Here is a 19,158-nt window from a genome sequence, read left to right as displayed (position 1 = left end):
GTCACACAAAATCAATTGTCCAGTTTGTGGGACTGTCTGAGACAGGGGAAAGGATGGTTTTTATGGTGGGTAGGCTTTCTGAAAGAAGAATGGAGCTAGTCGTAACTTTTGAACCATTCTTAAAAAGACTTCAGAAAAATAGAAAGGTCATGACATCAATACTCTGCTTAAAGACGGCAGGAAGTATGAAGCCATTGTAGCTGATCAATGACTAGATGTGGTTGACAATACTTCCAAGCTGGATGCTGACAAAGCAAGCTGTGCGTAACCATGGTTTGTCTGTTAACATTGCAAAGCTGCCCTGAGATCCATGATCTTTGCAAGTCTCATTGTATAAATGGACATCAGGCAAGAAATTTGATTCCAGAGAAGCAAGCAAAGGCTAGAATAAGACACAAATGAACTAAGGAATATGCAACACAAGAGGCTGTTTGTCAGAGAGCTGCATAAGCATAAATTCATATGTGAGGTTAGCAGTCAGACTGACCAGGTTGATGTTTCAGAGTGCGAGAGCCTTGTTTTCATATTGTGAATGTGACTCACTGTGTGGACAAAGTCAAACACTTATAGAGTCAAACAGCAAGGAAACAGACCCTTCGATCCTACTATTCCACACTGACCATGTTCCCAAACTAAACTAGTCCTACTTGAATAAAATTAATATAATCATAAAAAGATAGTTTTTTTTATCTAAGTTTTTTACATGATCCTTTCAGCACTTGAGATGAATGTTTGTAAAAAGATTTACTGTGTACTGGTGATAAATGGATATACATACTACATTTGTGGATGACACTAAGGTTGGTGGTGTTGTGGACAGTGCAGAAGGATGTTGTAGGTTACAGAGGGACATAGATAAGCTGCAGAGCTGGGCTGAGAGGTGGCAAATGGAGTTTAATGTGGAAAAGTGTGAGGTGATTCACTTTGGAAGGAGTAACAGGAATGCAGAGTACTGGGCTAATGGTAAGATTCTTGTAGTGTAGATGAGCAGAGAGATCTCGGTATCCATGTACATAGATCCCTGAAAGTTGCCACCAGGTTGATAGGATTGTGTGTATTAGCTTTTATTGGCAGAAGGATTAAATTTTGGAGCCATGAGGTCATGCTGCAGCTGTATAAAACTCTGGTGTGGCCACATTTAGAGTATTGCATACAGTTCTGGTCACTGCATTATGGGAAGTATGTGGAAGCTTTGGAAAGGGTTCAGAGGAGATTTGCTAGGATGTTGCCTAGTATGGAGGGAAGGTCTTATGAGGAAAGGCTGAGGGATATCTGGCTGTTTTCATTAGAGAGAGAAGGTTGAGTGGTGACTTAATTGAGGGATCATAGTTTTAAGCTGGTCGGAGAGAAGTATAGAGGGGATGTCAGAGGTGGGTTCTTCACACAGAGAATTGTGAGAGCATGGAATGCGTTGCCAGCAGCAGTTGTGGAAGCAAGGTCATTGGGGACGTTTAAGAGACTGCTGGACATGCATATGGTCACAGAAATTTGACAGTGCATACATGAGGATCAGTGGTCGGCACAACATCGTGGGCTGAAGGGCCTGTTCTGTGCTGTACTGTTCTATGTTCTATATAAAATAACCAGAGAGTTAGATATAGAGTGGACAGTGAGAGTCTTTTCCCTTGGATGGTGATGACTAGTACGAGGGGACATAGCTTTAAATTGAGGGGCGATGGATGTGGGACAGAAGTCAGAGGTAGTTTCTTTACTCAGAGAGTAGTTGAGACATGGAACGCACTGCCTGTAACAGTAGTAGACTCGCCAACTTTAAGGGCATTTAAATGATCATTCAATAAACATATGGCTGAAAATGGAAGAGTGATAGGATAGATGGGCTTCAAATTGGTTCCATAGGTTGGCGCAACATCGAGGGCTGAAGGATCTGTACTGCGTTGTAATGTTCAATGTTCCCACGGGAAGTTCAGGTGGGAAATCAAAAACTCTTAGAGGGATGTGTTCTGGAGGGCAATAGATTCCACTTTATGGACTAGAAGCTTATAACATTGCATATCCAAAGAAAATTGACAAACACATGCTGAACACCAAAGTCAACACAGAAACTAATGCAAATATCACAGGCATCCCATCTAAGTTGGAGCTAATCCCTTGGAACACCTGCTCATGGACTGAAACACTTCTGTTTAAAAATCAGCTATTAACATGTGATCTCAGAGAAACAGTAATGTGAAAGAAAGGAAGCAGAGGTAGAGATGAAGAGAATTCATCTTAAACAATGAGTCATTATGATCGGAAATGCAGAGCCTGGAAGGATGTTGGAAGTATATTCAATAAGAACTCTCCAGAGGGAATTAGATCGTAGACATTTAATGAAATGTGAGAAAGATAAGGGAACTGGGATTCATTGGAAAGATCCGAAGGGTAGCAATTGTCACAATGAGCTACATTGCCACACTTTATGCCCACAAATCAATGATAAGCCAAAGAATTCGAGAACAATTGTGTCTTAATATTTCAATCTGGTTCGAATATTCCTCAGCCACATTGAAAGTCGACCAGAAAAGGACTCATCGATCAAACAACGCTGTCGGCCAGGAAAAGGCCAGCTGCTGCATAAGAAGACCATAAGAAATAGGAGTGGAAGTAAAGCCATTCAGCCCATCGATTCCGCTCCACCATTCAATCATGGCTGATGGGCATTTCAACGCCACTTACCCGCACTCTCCCCGTATCCCTTAATTCCTTGCGAGATTAAGAATTTATCAATCTCTGCCTTGAAGACATTTAACGTCCCAGCCTCCACAGCGTACCATGGCAATGAATTCCACAGGCCCACCACTCTCTGGGTGAAGAAATATCTCCTCATTTCCATTTTAAATTGACCCCCTGTAATCTTAAGACTGTGCCCACGAGTCCTAGTATCCCCGCCGGAAGGAAACAATTTCCCAGCGTCCACCCTTTCTAAGCCATTCATTATCTTGTAAGTTTCTATTAGATCTCCTGTCAACCTTCTAAACTCTAACGAATACAATCCCAGGATCCTCAGCTGTTCATCGTATGTTAGGCCTACCATTCCAGGGACCATCCTTGTGAATGCTCCGTCGCGTCTGTCCCCAAACTCACTGCAGCCAATGGGGGATTGAGTCTGTGGGTGACATACTATTAAGTAACATTCACTCCCTCTCATTCTCACATTTCCATTTCTCTGTCCAGTGGCTGGTTTGCAAATCCCCTTAAGGCAACTTGATTTGCTACGGTTGTTGCATTAGTTTCACAGCTCCTCGCAAGTAAAAAAAACTTGACCAGCAAAGCATCATCAGTAAAAGTAGTAACTTGTTATTAAGCTTAAACTAGAGTGTTGAACAACGAGACATTTCAATATTGGAAGAAGGTCATGGAACTCAAAAGCAGTGACATCAATGAGATGAATTTCCCAAACTTCTCTGTATTTTAAGTCTCTGATTGGCTCTAGGTCTCAGCTCCTCCTCCACATCCTCCTCTCCTTTGTTCATTGGTGTATGGATTGATTGGGGATATCTGGTTGGCTGTCAGGGATTGTCAGTCATCGTTGGTGATGTAATTCCCTGGTTGGGCATGGGATGTCCCAGGAGGATAAATTCAAGAGCTTGTAGGAAAAAGGCTCAGTTTTAGAGCTGTCTGGGTGATAGTGAGCAAGAATAGTGAAGATGGCCTCCCAAGTGTGTCAGAACTACCATAAGGACTGTGAGGCTGCTGTTAACAGGCAGATCAACCTGGAGCTCTATTCCTCCTATGTTTACCTCTCCATGGTGAGGCTTGTATTTGTGTGACTATGTTCTTAAAAGTGTGATTTTTCTGCAGTTGAATGCAATATCTCATGTTTCTTTACTTTTGAGGTCTGTGGGAAATACTTAAGCAATGAACCTCTCTCTGGTATGAGAGGGGTGATTTGTGGAGTGAATGAATGGCTCCTTTTGTTTCAACTTGTAACTAGTGGCTGAGAAAGAACAGTAGCTCCTCATGAAGGCTGTATTGGTGCAGTGTCCTCACCATTGAGTCTCCGCTTAGGTTCAAATGTCCTCTGCTTCAGAGGTATTAGTAATATCTCTGTATAGATTCACTACAGGAAACTGAGCAGTTTCATGCTGGTTAACAAGTACACATGCCTATTTATATTAGGGGAAATAAGCTCTCAATGGGATGACCTTTTTTAAGCTTTTGGGTGACGTTCTAAGGTTCCCTTGTTTGTTTTTCATTTTGATCAGTCAGAATGTTGACTCTGACCTTCTCTACCTGCAGTAGAAAGCACTTGTCCAGCAGCTTAAATCCACCACATTTGATGTGGAACTTTCTAAAGACTGAGGAAAATGGTCCATAATGTTAAGATAACTTTGGAGGGAAATGAGTCCAAAATAGTCATAAACCTGGTTAACTATTCTTTCTTGCAGTCCTCTTACTTTGACCGGGATGATGTTGCCCTGCGTCACTTTGCTGAGTTCTTCAAGGAGCAGTCCCATGAGGAACGGGAACATGCTGAGAAACTGATGGAATTCCAGAATAAACGTGGAGGCCGAGTCCTCCTGCAGGATGTCCAGGTTGGGTTTGATTTATATCTCTAACCAGCTTCACTGGAACTTGATGTAGACAGGGGGCTGGAAGAACATGGCAAGCCAGGCACATCAGGAGGTGGGGAAGCTTTTTGTTTTGGGTCCCCCTCTTCAGGACTGGGGGTGGGTTTAGAGGGAGCTACAGATAAATGGGGTGGTGATAGGTGAAGACAAGTAGAGAGTATGACCTAGTTGGTCAATGGGAGGAATGAATCTGCTTGAAGGGAAGCTATTTGAAACTAGAGAATGGAGGCAGTATGGTGTCTCTCAGCACCAGGGTCCCAGGTCTGATTCCAGCCTCTGACCACTGTCTGGGGTGTTTGCACATTCCCTCATGTCTGTGTGGGTTTCCCCTCAGTCTAAAGATGTGCAGGTCAGATGAAATGGTCAACCTAAATTGCCCATAGATTTAGGTGCATTAGTCAGAGGGAAATGGGTCTGGGTGGATACTCTTTGGAGGGTCAGCGTGGACTGGTTGAGCCGAAGGGCCTGTCTCCACACTGTAAGGAATCTAATCGGAGTCCTCTGGGCTGTAGGCTGCCCAGGTGGAAGATGAGGTGCTGTTCCTCCAATTATCTGTAGTTTTGCTTATATCAACAGAGGAGGCCAAGAATCATCTTGTGAGAAGGGGAGTTGTTTCTAACTCTAACTTGTGGCACTATGTTTGAAACTATTGAATTAATTGGTTCAATGCTGTAACTATTATGATATGCTAGTTCATGGAACATCTGCCTCTTCCCTCCCTCCAGAAGCCAGAGCAGGATGAGTGGGGCAATGGTCTGGAGGCAATGCAGAGAGCTCTGCAGATGGAGAAGGATGTGAACCAGAGTCTGCTGGATCTGCACAAACTCTCCTCTGGCCACACTGACCCTCATGTGAGTTCCTCTTGCTAATGTTAATCCTATCTTTTGGACAAGACTTGTTCATGAGCCTCAGGTCTCTTAATTCACTGCTAAATGTTGGAACATTGTGATTTTGGGGGTGAAGGAAAAGTCTTGTAATGGAACTCATCCACTGTTTCTCAAACTGATCATATACTACTTGGCAAAAGGGGAAATTCAAACTCCAGTTGATTTCTGGTTTTCTTGTTTAGTATCTAACTAGTTTCCTCCTTGCCTTTCCCTTCCAGCTATGTGACTTCCTGGAGAGGCACTACTTGGATGAGCAAGTGAAGATGATCAAGAAGCTGGGAGATCACATCACCAACCTGAAGAGACTGGGAGCCCCTGAGAATGGCCTGGGAGAGTACCTGTTTGACAGGCTCACTCTGGGGGAAGAGTGACTGCAGGGACTGAGACTATTGTTGGGCTATGCTGTAGAGATGAATGGCCTGACTTCTAGTGGTGACCTGGGATATATTGTGAAACTATCTACAGTGAATAAATGTTCACTACCTGTAGTCTAAACACTTGTTTTGGTTTTTTTTGAAAGCAAAATCTGAAAATGTTACCCTCTACAAGCTGGGAAGACCCACTGTTCCAGCTAACCTTCTAATATTAATCAATGTTAATTTCTGAGCATTATTGGGAGTTCCTGTCTGGGATGTTGAAACCTGAATGCTTGACTATTTCCTGTTGCTCTAATGATTAACTTCAGCTATTTGTTTAAAATACAAAGCACAAACTTAGCTGTGACCACTAATATCTCAGCTCAGTGTAGCCTAAAGTTTACTGATTGCAATGCAACAGCCCATTAGCTAATAGAATATTTTCAAGGCTAATTGCCATGCAATAAGATAAGGACCAATCTTATTCCATATTTCCACCGAACCTAATCTTTGACCAAATTGAGAATGATCATCCATTGAAGGTTGGAGAGTTTGACTGACTTTAGTATCACTAGGATGGCTCTCTTCTGTGGAAGGTCAGCCTGTTAACCACTAGTCCAGGATCTATATCAGATCTTAAAGACTTCACCCAAAAATCTACATTTTGTAAGATTAGGTTAGGGTGCTATCAACTGTCCAAGTGACTGGTTTTTCAGGGTTTAGAGGCAGAGTCCCCTATGCTGCTAGGAAAGCACTAACTTCAAATGTGGGAAGCTTCCCACTTCACAGCTGCATTTTTTTTTAAACTTCAAAGTAACAATATGCTTTCCTGAACAATTCCTTTTCCTTGGTGTGTGTGTGGTGTAATTCTGGCTGTGCACTGTTCTCTAACCCCTCCCTCCAATTCCCTGATATGCTGTAACCATTTACTGGGCAGGTGCCCTTTTTTAAGCCATGGTTATTCCTGATCAGATATTCATCCTTCAGGAGAGAAGGGATAAACCAACTTCTGGGTGGGTCACCAATACCATTATCCCTTGACACCTTTTACTGGCACAAATACCTTGCTTTTCAAAGGAGACAAATTAATCAGGCTCTAAACCAAAAAGGTCATTGTGCTCAGTAGCTAAGAAATTTACCAAGTAAATTCAAGATTTGCAGATGCCAGTGTTGGACTGGGGTGTACAAAGTTTAAAAATCACACAACACCAGGTTATAGTCCAACAGGTTTAATTGGAAGCACACTAGCTTTCGGAGCGGTGGTGTTACAATGGAGCCCTCCACAATCACCTGATAAAGGAGCGTCACTCTGAAAGCTAGTGTGCTTCCAATTAAACCTGTTGGACTATAACCTGGTAGTGAGATTTTTAAGTAAATTCAAGATTAGGAGAAGAATTAGGTCATTCAGCCCACTGAATCAACTCTCCCATTCAAGCATGTTTCTCAATCTCATTCTCCTGCCTTTTCCTTGCAGTCCTTGATTTCCCCTTAATGAAAAACCTATCCATTTCTGTCTGAAACACCCTCCATGACCTGGTTTCCACAGCCCTCTAGGAATGAATTCTACCCATTAACCACTCTCTCGTAGAAGAAATTCCTTTGAAGGTTTATGTATCATTCTTCTTCTGTGAAGAGTATGTGAAACATTGGCCACTATGTTAGAGTGTAATCGTGATACTCTTGAAGCAGTTTATTTCAAGAGACCTAGCTTTGTGCATTTGTTGGAAGACCTTTTGTGGTGTTTTCTGCTTCCACCACAGTGAGGTTCAATCTCTTAGCTGCAGCATTGACGGAGGGAAGAGAAGGGAGGTGGGAGTTCTAAAACCTGTTCTTAGGTTGTGATCTTTACAGCCCATTAACATAAGGCACTACAATACATATTTAACCCTTTTCATAACTTGGAAAGTTAAGTGAGGCATGATCTTCAGGAGTTGGCTTTCTGTTGAGGGATATTCAACCCCTCATTACTGTTATAGCCACAGAGGATCAGTGTCTAGCTTGTTTTCAACGGCATCTTTCCCTTTGAGGTGTTGCTGTTTGAGGTTTTCTGAGTAGCTTTTTCTGGTATGACATTCCATGCTTTCTCTCAGGTCTTTGCCAGTCACTGAATCTAAATCTAGTCAACTGTTGGCTGTACGTCCTCTTTTCAAAAGCACATTCTCATGAAAAGTTCAATCTGTCTGTAAGTAGACAGGGATTTTGATCCATTGTCATGACCGAAGCAATTTAGATACTCCGCTTTGCAGACCTGTTCCATCAACTTATAAACCTCCTCTCTTTCCCCCCCCCTTCCTCAAACCAACAGCTCCTCCATTAAACAATCTGTTTATGTTTGGGTGCAACATCCATTTCAAACCTGTTGTATCTTGGTACCTAGATACTAACCACCTGTGTTTATTGTCACCAATTCTCCCTTTGATGCCAGTTAAAGGGATGGTTTCAAAAGCTGTGGTGCAGGATGAATGACAAAAAGTCTCTCCTTACCTTAAGTATTTTATTACATAACTCTTCTTCATTGGTAGTCCTTCAGGGTTGAGAATAACTTGCTTTCTTCTGCCAGTGTGGGTTCTACGATGGTTGAACAGACCAATCCTGGAGGTGCAGAATGTGTCCCAAGTGGGGTCAGGTGTGGAGGAGGAGGGGTGGGACCCTCTGGATACTGCCTGCTCTTCCTGCTACTGGTACTTGGTCTTCTCTCAGTGTGGTTGGTGTCTTCGTGGATGTTGTTTCTCCAGTTTGTGCATTTTGAGGGCAAGTGATTCCTTTCTGTCAGTGGACATTTTGCATTTCTTCAGACAGGCTTTTATAGTGTCCTTTTCTCTGCCCTCCTCACGGTCACTTACCCTTGTATTCCACTCAGAGTCATAGGTCTGTGCCTGTGCTGTGCACTTCTTTCAGTCCAATTCGTCCATTCTGACCAGATATCCTAAATTAATCTAGTCCCATTAGACAGCAATTGGTTGCTATCCCTCTAAACGCTTCCTGTTCATGTACCCATCCAGATACTTTTAAATGCTGTAATTGTACCAGCTTCCACCACTTCCTCCAGCAGCTCAGTCTGTACACGCACCACCATACACGTGTGAAAATGTTGTTCCTTAAGTCCCTTTTATACCTTTTCCCCTCTCACCCTAAGCCTATGCCCTCTACTGCTGGACTCCATCAACCCAAGGAAAAGACCATGTCTATTACCCTCACCATGCCCCTCATGATTTTATAAATCTCTGTAAAGTCACCCCCTCAGTCTCTGATGCTCCAGGGACAACAGCCCCAGTCTATTCAGCCTCTCCTGACAGCTCAAACCCTCCAACCCTGGTAACATTGTTTTAAATCTTTTCTGAACTCTTTCAAGTTTCACAACACCATTCACGTAAACAGGGAAGATATTTGCCTCTCTACAAAGACCTTGTGTCCCACAACCACTTCTATTTTCAATTCATTCAGAGGATGTGGGCATCACTAGCTAGGCCAGCATTCATTGTCCAGAGGGCAGTTGAGAGTCGACCACATTACTGTGGCTCTGGAGTTACATGTAGGCCAGACCAGGTGAGGATGGTGGATTTCTTTCCAATAGGATATAGGTGAGCTGATGGATTTTTACCAACATTCGATAATGGTTACATGGTCAGCAGTAAATTTGTAATGCCAGGTCCTTTTTTTTTATTTTATTGAATTCAAATTGCATCATCTGCTGTGTTGGGATTTGACCTGACTTGCTCCAATTGCCAAATAGCCAATGCTTCATCCAGTGGCTGTGCTATACTCCAGAGCGGGTGGAGCTTCATGTTCACTCATAGATTAACCCTTTCGTGTATGTTTCCTTATACAACAATAGACGATGGGAATCTTCCATTTCCAAATCCTGCTGGATCCTTATTGGTGTCCTTCACACCGTGAATGGATTTAAAGTTTAAATGATGACCGTTCTAATTAGTTCATTTTAACCAGAAAGGATTCGGAAAGGTTGAGGGAACCAGACTGAACAGTGGTTAGAATGCTGCCTCACAGCGCCAGAGACCCGGGTTCAATTCCCGACTTAGGCAACTGACTGTGTAGAGTTTGCACATTGTCCCCGTGTCTGCGTGGGTTTCCTCTGGGTGCTCCGGTTTCCTCCCACAGTCCAAAGATATGCAGGTCAGGTGAATTGGCCATGCTAAATTGCCCGTAATGTTGGGTAAAGGGTAAATGTAGGAGTATGGGTGGGTTGCGCTTCGGCGGGTCGGTGTGGACTTGTTGGGCCGAAGGGCCTGTTTCCACACTAAGTAATCTAATCTAATATCAGAGGCATGGATAAGATAGGTTTAGAGAGATATGGGCTAAATGCAGGCAAATGGAACTAGATTAGTTTGGGAAACTTAGTTGGCATAGACAAGTTAGACTGAAGGGTTGGTTGCCGTGCTGTATGACTCTAGGGCTCAAATTGCAGGGCCATCAGGAAAGGATCTGGAAATGAGACAAATTGGGCAGCTCTTTTTTTTAAAAAAAAGCTGTAACAGAGAGGGTGTGCCAAATACCCTCATTGTGTGACAATGAGTAAATGAAAAACTGTCTCCAATTTTGGTCTTCTTGCTTGAGAAAGGATGTAGTGGCATAGAGGGGATACACAAGAGGTTCACTAGGTTAATTCCAGAATTGAGAAGGTTGGTTTAGGAGGAGCGATTAATAGATTAGGACCATACTCATTGGAATTTGGGGAGCTCTTAGAGACATATATAACATTTATGAAGGGAATAGATAAGATAAAAACAGAGAGGTTGTTTCCACTGGAGTGTGAAAATAGAATTAGGGGGCATTGCCTTAAAATAAGAGGGAGCAGATTCAGGACTGGGTTCAGGAGGAACTTCTTCACCCAAAGGGTTGTGGTTCTGTGGAATTCCCTGCCCAGTGAAGCAGTTGATGCTATCTCGTTGAATGTTTTTCAGGTAAACTTTTGAACATTAATGGAGTGAAGGATTATGGAGAGAGGGTAGGTAGGTGGAGCAGAGTCCATAAAAAGATCAGCCATGGTCTTACTGACTGGTGGAGCAGGCTCAAAGGGCCAGACTGCCTACTCCCGCTGCTAGTTCTTAGGTTTTTTGGATGAGCTGAAGAGTTTAAGAAAACCTGAATCGACAACTATCAGATTCAAATATTACTCAGCCAATTTGAAAGTCGACCAGAAATGGACTCATTGAACAAACAACACAGATGGGCAGGAATAGACCAGCTGCTCCATCGAGTCTGTCCCCAACCCCACTGCAGCCAATGAGGGACGGGTCTGTGGGTGACATTGGGTACAGTCACATTCACTCCCTCTCAGTCTCACATTTCCATTTTTCTGTCCAATGGCTGGTTAGAATTCCCCTCAAAGCAAGTCAGTTTGTTTAAGGTATTGTATCAGCTTCACAGCCCCTCATTCGGATAATCCATCTCAGCAAAATGTGAGAAATTATCACTAAATTCAAAGTTGTGGTTCCAGACTGTTATCTGGTGACTCATCTTCAGATTTGGAAAAGGTCATGGAATTGAAAAGCAGTGACATTAATTAGGCAAACTTCCCAATCCTCTTTGTATTCCAAATCTCTGGCTCTAAGCTCCTCCTCCACATCCACCTCTCCTTTGTTTGGTGGTGTCTGGATTAATGGAGGATTTCTGATTGACAATCCCTAATAGCCAATCATCATTAGTGCTGCCTCTCTCTGGGTGGGTGCACAGTGTCCCAGGAAGATAAATGGAGAGCTTGTAGGAGGGAAGCTCAGTTCTAGAATTGTCTGGGTGATAGTGAGCAAGAATAGTGAAGATGGCCTCCCAAGTGTGTCAGAACTACCACAAGGACTGTGAGGATGCTGTTAACAAGCAGATCAACCTGGAGCTCTATTCCTCTTATGTTTACCTCTCCATGGTGAGGTTGATGTTCCTTGGTGCTGTGTTCTGAAATATTGGGATTTCATTGGATTGGATGTAAATTGTATTTCTTTTGATCCTGGGGATGAGGTGTAGGGATAGGTCTTTGTGTAGTGAGTACTTCTGGAGTGAAATACAGGGTGATATTGAATGATTGTATTTAGCTGCAGCTTCCCTTGTATTGAGGCTTCATGTGCAAACCACTTCACTGTTCTCAACAGACTACTACCACCCTGAAAGGAGAAAGTGAGGACTGCAGATGCTGGAGATCAGAGCGGAAAATGTGTTGCTGGAAAAGCGCAGCAGGTCAGGCAGTTCCTTGGATGCTGCCTGACCTGCTACGCTTTTCCAGCAACACATTTTCAACTATTACCACCCTGGCCAAGTACTTTTTGGGCATTAAAGCATGCACACTAGGGTGCTGAAGTGAAATGTTGGCAGATACCTGCTAGCTTATTTCCTCTGTTTAACTGCTCTGTCTCTCTCCAGAGGTATTCAGTTCTGATTAATGTTGGTTTTTAAAAAATGGGAAGAATGTAGCTTCCACTGTAGTGGGATAGCCAAAAGTGCTCTATATCCTACAAATTTGCTTTCTTAATGTAGTTACTAGGCATTGTGCCTGAAGTTCAGAAGCACCAAGTTATGCACAACATGGTCTTCCTGCTAACAATGAAAACAGGCCCTTCAGCCCTCTTAGCTGAATGCTCAGATCCATTCAGAGACCTGAAGTGTAATTAGTAACCAGGAGAATGGTTAGCTGTCCCTATATTTGGCATTGTCAATCCATCTGAATGGACAGATTGGTGTTTCCCCCTCCGAAATGATGGGTTGTAGGAGCTGTTGCTGTGTGGATATCCTGGGGATCATGGTAATTTCAGGCTAAGATTTTGACTTGTAACCAAGGGAGAGGTCAATGATAATTCATACTTGTGACCGATAAAGAAGTGTCTTTGTATCTGGAAGAAATGACTCTTTGGGGAAGAAAATCTTTCATGACACAGCTTTGTCATTTCAATTCTCGCCCTCTCTTCCCCCAGTCCTCTTACTTTGACCGGGATGATGTTGCCCTGTGTCACTTTGCTGAGTTCTTCAAGGAGCAGTCCCATGAGGAACGGGAACACGCTGAGAAACTGATGGCATTCCAGAATAAACGTGGAGGCCGAGTCCTTCTGCAGGATGTCAAGGTTGGGTTTACTGGAATGAGTGGCCTCTGGCCTGGAGTCCCTTCACAACTTAATTTCCTTTTTTGAAATGAGTTTAATGTAGCAATCTCATTCTTGTCACAACTTTGTTCCTTTTATAAATATCTAGTTTGTTTTTAACCTTCATCCAACTGAGTGAAATGTCTGCCTTTTTTCTCTCCCTTCAGAAGCCAGAGCAGGATGAGTGGGGCAATGGTCTGGAGGCAATGCAGAGAGCTCTGCAGATGGAGAAGGATGTGAACCAGAGTCTGCTGGATCTACACAAACTCTCCTCTGGCCACATGGACCCTCATGTGAGTTTTCATGTGCTTGGTTCAGTTGGAATGATTGCTCTGAGCTTCATCAAAAGGCGTCCATTTCTGAATAGCCTTGTTAATGTCTCAATTCCATGGGCCTCTGTGGTAAACATTAACCCGATGATCTGGGATCTGATACTGTTTTATCTTACCAATAGATCCGATTGAAATTGCATCCGTCTCTTCTTCCTGGACTGGAGGATGGTCTTTTTTTTGAAAATTTCTTTTGTTAAAAAAATCCCTCTTTCCAGCTGTGTGACTTCCTGGAGAGGCACTACTTGGATGAGCAAGTGAAGATGATCGAGAAGCTGGGAGATCACATCACCAACCTGAAGAGACTGGGAGCCCCTGAGAATGGCCTGGGAGAGTACCTGTTTGACAGGCTCACCCTGGGGGAAGAGTGACTCAACTGACTGCAGGAAGTGAGCTTTTTGATGTGTAAAATGGAGACAAGATCTTTTGGAGTATCTGAGACCTGGGCACTACTGTGACTATACATAAACTTTAAATAAACTGCTCCATATAGGACTAAGAATGGCCTCATTTTGGATTCCTTTCCCCATAACACAAGGATTGAAATGATGCAGCAACTTTGAAGCATAGTTTAGTGCACAGGGAGTTCTCTCCTTGATCTTGACATTCAACGTCAACCTCATCCCTTGACGTGAACAGTAGTTGCCACTAACGGGCATGTCATGAAATGCTGACCTTGGCTGTACAAACTGCTAACCTAGTCCTTATGGAATATACTTTTAAAATTTAATCAAGGGGAAAATATCTCTTCAAGAAAGATCTGACTCGACTCACTACTAGATATTTACAGCAAGGTTGTACTCTAACACTATGCACCTTTCTGATCCTGTGCTGTGAGGTCTCCCACACAGGTATGGCTAAAATCAGCTGTTAACTTTGATGGTGTTAACTTTTCCCAGACTCACACTTTTTGTCCAGAGATATTTGAAATCAAACAGCAAAGGCAGTAACTGTGCAAATTTACTCTAGTGTCAGACATCATGCAGAGGCTGGTGTGTGTATGGAATGAGCCATCAGAGGAAGTGGTGGAGGCTGGTACAATTGCAACACTTAAAAGGCATCTGGATGCGTATCTGAATAGGAAGAGTCAAGAGGGATATGGGCCAAGTGCTGCTAAACGAGATTAGATTAGGTTTGGATGTGAGGTCGGCATGGACAAATTGTTTCTGTGCTGTACACCTCTATGACACTATACTAGCTAATTCCATAAGTAGCACATCATCTTTAGATACAGCGCAGCAAAGGGTCAAAAGTATTTCATGAGCTGAAGCAACTCACAATTGAAGAATCATCCAATTTATTCCTAGACAATCCAACCAATACATTTTGGTAAGTAACAATTCTTGTCCATGTACAAGCCAGCAAGTGTTACTGTATTACAGTTAGAGTTAAGGTCAGGATTATAAGATCATATACTATGGATGAAAAATACTATTTGCAATCCACAATAGTGCAACTACATGGTCCAGGAGGAATACCATGTAAGGTTAAGGGTATAATACAAGCAACTCTGCAATACAAATAAAGAAGAAAATGTAGATATGTTTCACAATTGAATATTCACTTGTGAATGAAGGTCTTAAACATAGAGTTAAAGAGATGAACAGCATGGAAACAGACCCTTCGGTCCAACCTGTCCATGCCAACCAGATATCCCAACCTAATCTAGTCCCACCTGCCAGCACCCAGCCCATATCCCTCCACACCCTTCCTATTTATATACCCATCCAATGCCTCTTAAATGTTGCAATTGTACCAGCCTCCACCACATCCTCTGGCAGCTCATTCCATACATGTACCACCCTCTGCGTGAAAAAGTTGCCCCTTAGGTCTCTTTTATATTTTTGCCCTCTCATCCTAAACCTATGCCCTCTAGATCTGGACTCCCCGATCCCAGGGAAAGACTTTGTCAATTTATCCTATCCATGCCCCTCAATTCTGTAAACCTCTATAAAGTCACCCCTCAGCCTCTGACGCTCCAGGGAAAACAGCCCCAGCTTGTTCAGCCTCTCTCTATAGCTTTCAAGTTTGTGAGACATGATTTCCCATGCACAAAGCTATGTTAACTATCCCGAATCAGTCCTTGCCTTTCCAATTATATGTAAATCCTCTCCCTCAGTATTCCCTCCAAGAACTTGCCCACCACTGAGGTCAGGCTCACCGGTCTATAGTTCCCTGGCTTGTCTTTACCACCCTTCTTAAACAGTGGCACCACATTTGCCAACCTCCAGTCTTCTGGCACCTCATCTGTGACTATCGATGATACAAATATCTCAGCAAGAGGCCCAGCAATCACTTCTCTAGCTTCCCACTGAGTTGTCAGGTACACCTGATCATGTCCTGGGGATTTATCCACCTTTAACAGTTTCAAGACATCCAGCACTTCTTCCTTTGTAATGTGGACATTTTGCAAGATGTCACCATCTATTTCCCTACAGTCTATATCTTCCATCCTTTTCCATAGTAAATACTGATGAAAAGTATTCATTTAGTATCTCCCCCATTTTCTGTGGCTCCACACAAAGGCCACCTTTGCAGAACATTATAGAACGTAGAACAATACAGCACAGTACAGGCCTTTCGGCCCTCGATGTTGCACCTTCGGAAGCCCGTCTAACCTACACGATTTCATTTTCATCCATATGTCTATCCAATGACCATTCAAATGACCTTAAAGTTGGTGAGTCTATTACTCTCTCAGTAAAGAAACTGCCTTTAAAGGCAATGTCCCCTCGTGCTAGTAATCACCATCCAAGGAAAAAGGCTCTCACTGTCCACCCTATCTAACCCTCTAATGATCTTATATGTGTCAATTAAGTCACCTTTAACCCTCTTCTCTCCAACAAAAACAGCCTTTTATCATAAGACCTTCCCTCTATACCAGACAAGCTTCTAGTAAATCTCCTCTGCACCCTTTTCAAAACTTCCACATCCTTCCTATAATGCGGTGACCAGAACTGTATGCAATACTCTAAGTGCAGTCGCACCAGAGCTTTGTGCAGCTGCAGCATGACCTCATGGCTCTGAAACTCAATCCCTCTACTAATAAAAGCTAACACACATATGCCTTTTTAACAACCCTATCAACCTGGTGGCAACTTGCAGGGATCTATGTACGTGGACACTGGGATCTCTCTGTTCATCTACACTATCAAGATTCTTACCATTAACCTAGTACTCTGCATTTCTCTTACTCCCTCCAAAGTCAATCACCTCACACTTTTCCACATTAAACTCAATTTGCCACCTCTCAGCCCAGCTCTGCAGCTTATTTATGCCTCTCTGTAAACTGCAACAGCCTTTGCCACTACCCACAATTCCACTGACCTTAGTGTCATCCGCAAATTTACTAACCCATCCTTCTACACCCTTATTCAGGTCATTTATAAAAATGACAAACAGCAGTGGACCCAAAACAGATCTTTACGGGAGCAGGGCCCCAAAAGAGATCCTTGCGGTACATTATTCAAATAGTAAAGGAATTGAAATTGATAGTGAACAGTTGAATTAGTAGTGAACAACCTACAGGTGAAGTCATTCAGCTTCCTAGACCTTTTATGGACCACCACAAAGAGAGAAATTGCTGAGATTAATAAGGTCAATTATCAGGGAATTGTTTCAGATGGTCCACAGGATGGAAATCTGTGACTACGTAGGATTGGCCTACATAGTTTTATGGACTGGACCAGACTTCCTCCAAATATATTAAGAAGGTAGTCTAGACCCTCACTTTTTCTGATTTTAAAGATAAATGTGTTGTTCTGCTTTCCAGCTGAAATTTGATTGGTCAAACTACTTTATGTTAAGCACAACACAATTTGGTCAAATACTACAATTGAAATACCACAGAAGAGTAGAATAGAATTAGCCTAGCTGTAACTATTGGAATGCTTAACAAAATAACATATACAGCAATTATTACTAATTAACTGTTCCAACATAGTAACATGCCATAAACAGGTTGTCCAGCAACTGCTTATTCAGTGCTTAATATTTCCTTTGGATCCATATCTGGTTGCTCCTTGACTTGACGTAGACTCCCTTTAAAGACACTTGGCATAATTGACTATAATTCAACTGTTCACTATCAATTGCAATTCCTTTACTATTTGAATCCTTGACTAAAGGCAAATTTAGGAAACAGATTGTCTCACGTGCAATTCTCCAATCCAGGAGGAAAGAACATCAAAAGACAATTCTGAGAGAGAAAAAACTCCAGCTTTCAGCTGTAGCAAAGAAAAATGTGGCAGCTTTTCCCAATCCTAGCTGCTTTCAACCCTGCTGAGCCTTCAACAGCAACTAACAATCCCTGGTTCTGTGGGTGGGGGCTCAACCACACCCATTCAGGCTGCTTCTATTGTTCCAACTATTTTTTTAAAAACCCAAAGCCTCACAAGTTGATTATCTTCTCATTGACTGCTCAGCACCTATTCCCAATCTCTCTCAACCTTCAATACAAGAAAGCAGGACAAAACAAACCTCTTAAAGCATAATCTTAGCAGAAATGTTTTCCAATCCTATCAACACAAATGGAGTTCAGATGACAAAAATCTGCCAAGGGATAAAAGGGCATCTAGTGGAATCAAGGTCAGCAATCCTCAAGGCAAAGTTCTGCTCATCCTCCAAATTGGAAGAGATCACTTTTTGAATGAATAGATTTTGAAACCTCCAGATTGCCTGAATATGCCTTGGGGAGAGATGGGGTCGTGATAATTGTAATTATACATAAGAATGCATCAAGGTTTGTTATGAAAAAAGAAGCTTGTCAAAGGTAATGATTCTGAAAGATTAAATGCTGAGCGTAGCATTAAGATCATAGAATCCTTATAGTGTGGAAACAGGCCATTATGCCCAACAAGTCCATACCAACCCTCCCAAGAGTAACCCACCCAGACCCATTCCCCTACCACTCTATATTTACCCCTAACTAATGCACTTAACCTCCACATCCCTGCACACTATGAACAATTTAGCATGGCCAATTCACCTAACCTGCACATCTTTGAGCTGTGGGAGGAAACTGGATCACCCGGAGGAAACCCACACAGACAGGGGGAGGATGTGCAAACTCCACATAGACAGTTGCCTGAGGCTGGAATCGAACCCAAGCTCATCCGGCACCATGAGCTAGCAGTGCTAACCACTGAGACACCGTGCCTTAAGCACCATCCAATTTAATGATGTCATAAGGACTTGGGTGGGGAATGGTTGAACAGCCCTGGATTGAGCAATGGACAGACCTACCATCTCACTGAAACAATTTCTGTCATCGTGCATTAAGATACATCTTATTTACAACTCTTCTTATTTAAAATGAGTCTCTTCTCATGAGCCCTGCCTAGTGATTTTCCTCTGCAACACTTGACAAAGATTAGATCCCAATGTAAAAGGAGCATAGTGTTGTATCATGGCACACAGTCATTACCCCTTTAAAAGACACACCTAGGATCTCACCATTGTATCATACCATATGACCCAAGGGTATAAAGGTTTCAGACTCCATCTTACTGAGGATCTCCTGAAGCATGGCACACTACTTGAAGCAGTTCTGTGCTGTAGCCAGCCACTCATGTGCTTCTAGATACAGTGCTTATACATAATAACTACCTGTTGGATTTTCTGTAATACCACAACTGCACTGAGCTTCTTCTGTTACAAGAGATATCATAAATATTGTGACATTGGATTAAACACCCTACTGGGATCAAAACTCATATCAGATGATGGCTGCAAGCCTATTCCACAATGAGCAAGATTCCAGCAATCTCATACAAAATGACGTCAATGATGGTTGTCCAAAGGTTGAGTTTACCCGCTTCCAAACAATAAACACAACCAGAATTTTGATGCAAGAAGACAAGGTGCAGCATCTCATCCAGGACCTAACCACCTTGGGATCACAGAGGTCACAGCTGTATGAGGCAAAAAAA

At 42.8% G+C, this 19,158-nt stretch overlaps 1 protein-coding gene across 1 annotated transcript; it reads left to right on the top strand.

Moving 5' to 3' along the window:
- Positions 1–3,647: 3,647 nt before the first annotated feature.
- On the top strand, positions 3,648–13,599 carry LOC132814795 (ferritin, heavy subunit-like). Its single transcript, XM_060823582.1, has 6 exons — positions 3,648–3,749; positions 4,389–4,535; positions 5,297–5,422; positions 12,735–12,881; positions 13,067–13,192; positions 13,447–13,599. The coding sequence occupies exons 1-6, from the start codon at positions 3,648–3,650 to the stop codon at positions 13,597–13,599; spliced, it is 801 nt and encodes a 266-aa protein (XP_060679565.1).
- The last annotated feature ends 5,559 nt before the right edge of the window (positions 13,600–19,158 follow it).

The sequence above is a fragment of the Hemiscyllium ocellatum genome, unplaced genomic scaffold (assembly GCF_020745735.1).
Source record: "Hemiscyllium ocellatum isolate sHemOce1 unplaced genomic scaffold, sHemOce1.pat.X.cur. scaffold_924_pat_ctg1, whole genome shotgun sequence".
Lineage (NCBI taxonomy): Eukaryota > Metazoa > Chordata > Chondrichthyes > Orectolobiformes > Hemiscylliidae > Hemiscyllium > Hemiscyllium ocellatum.
The sequence above is the reverse complement of the archived record's forward strand: the minus strand, read 5'-3'. Positions and strand labels throughout refer to the sequence as shown.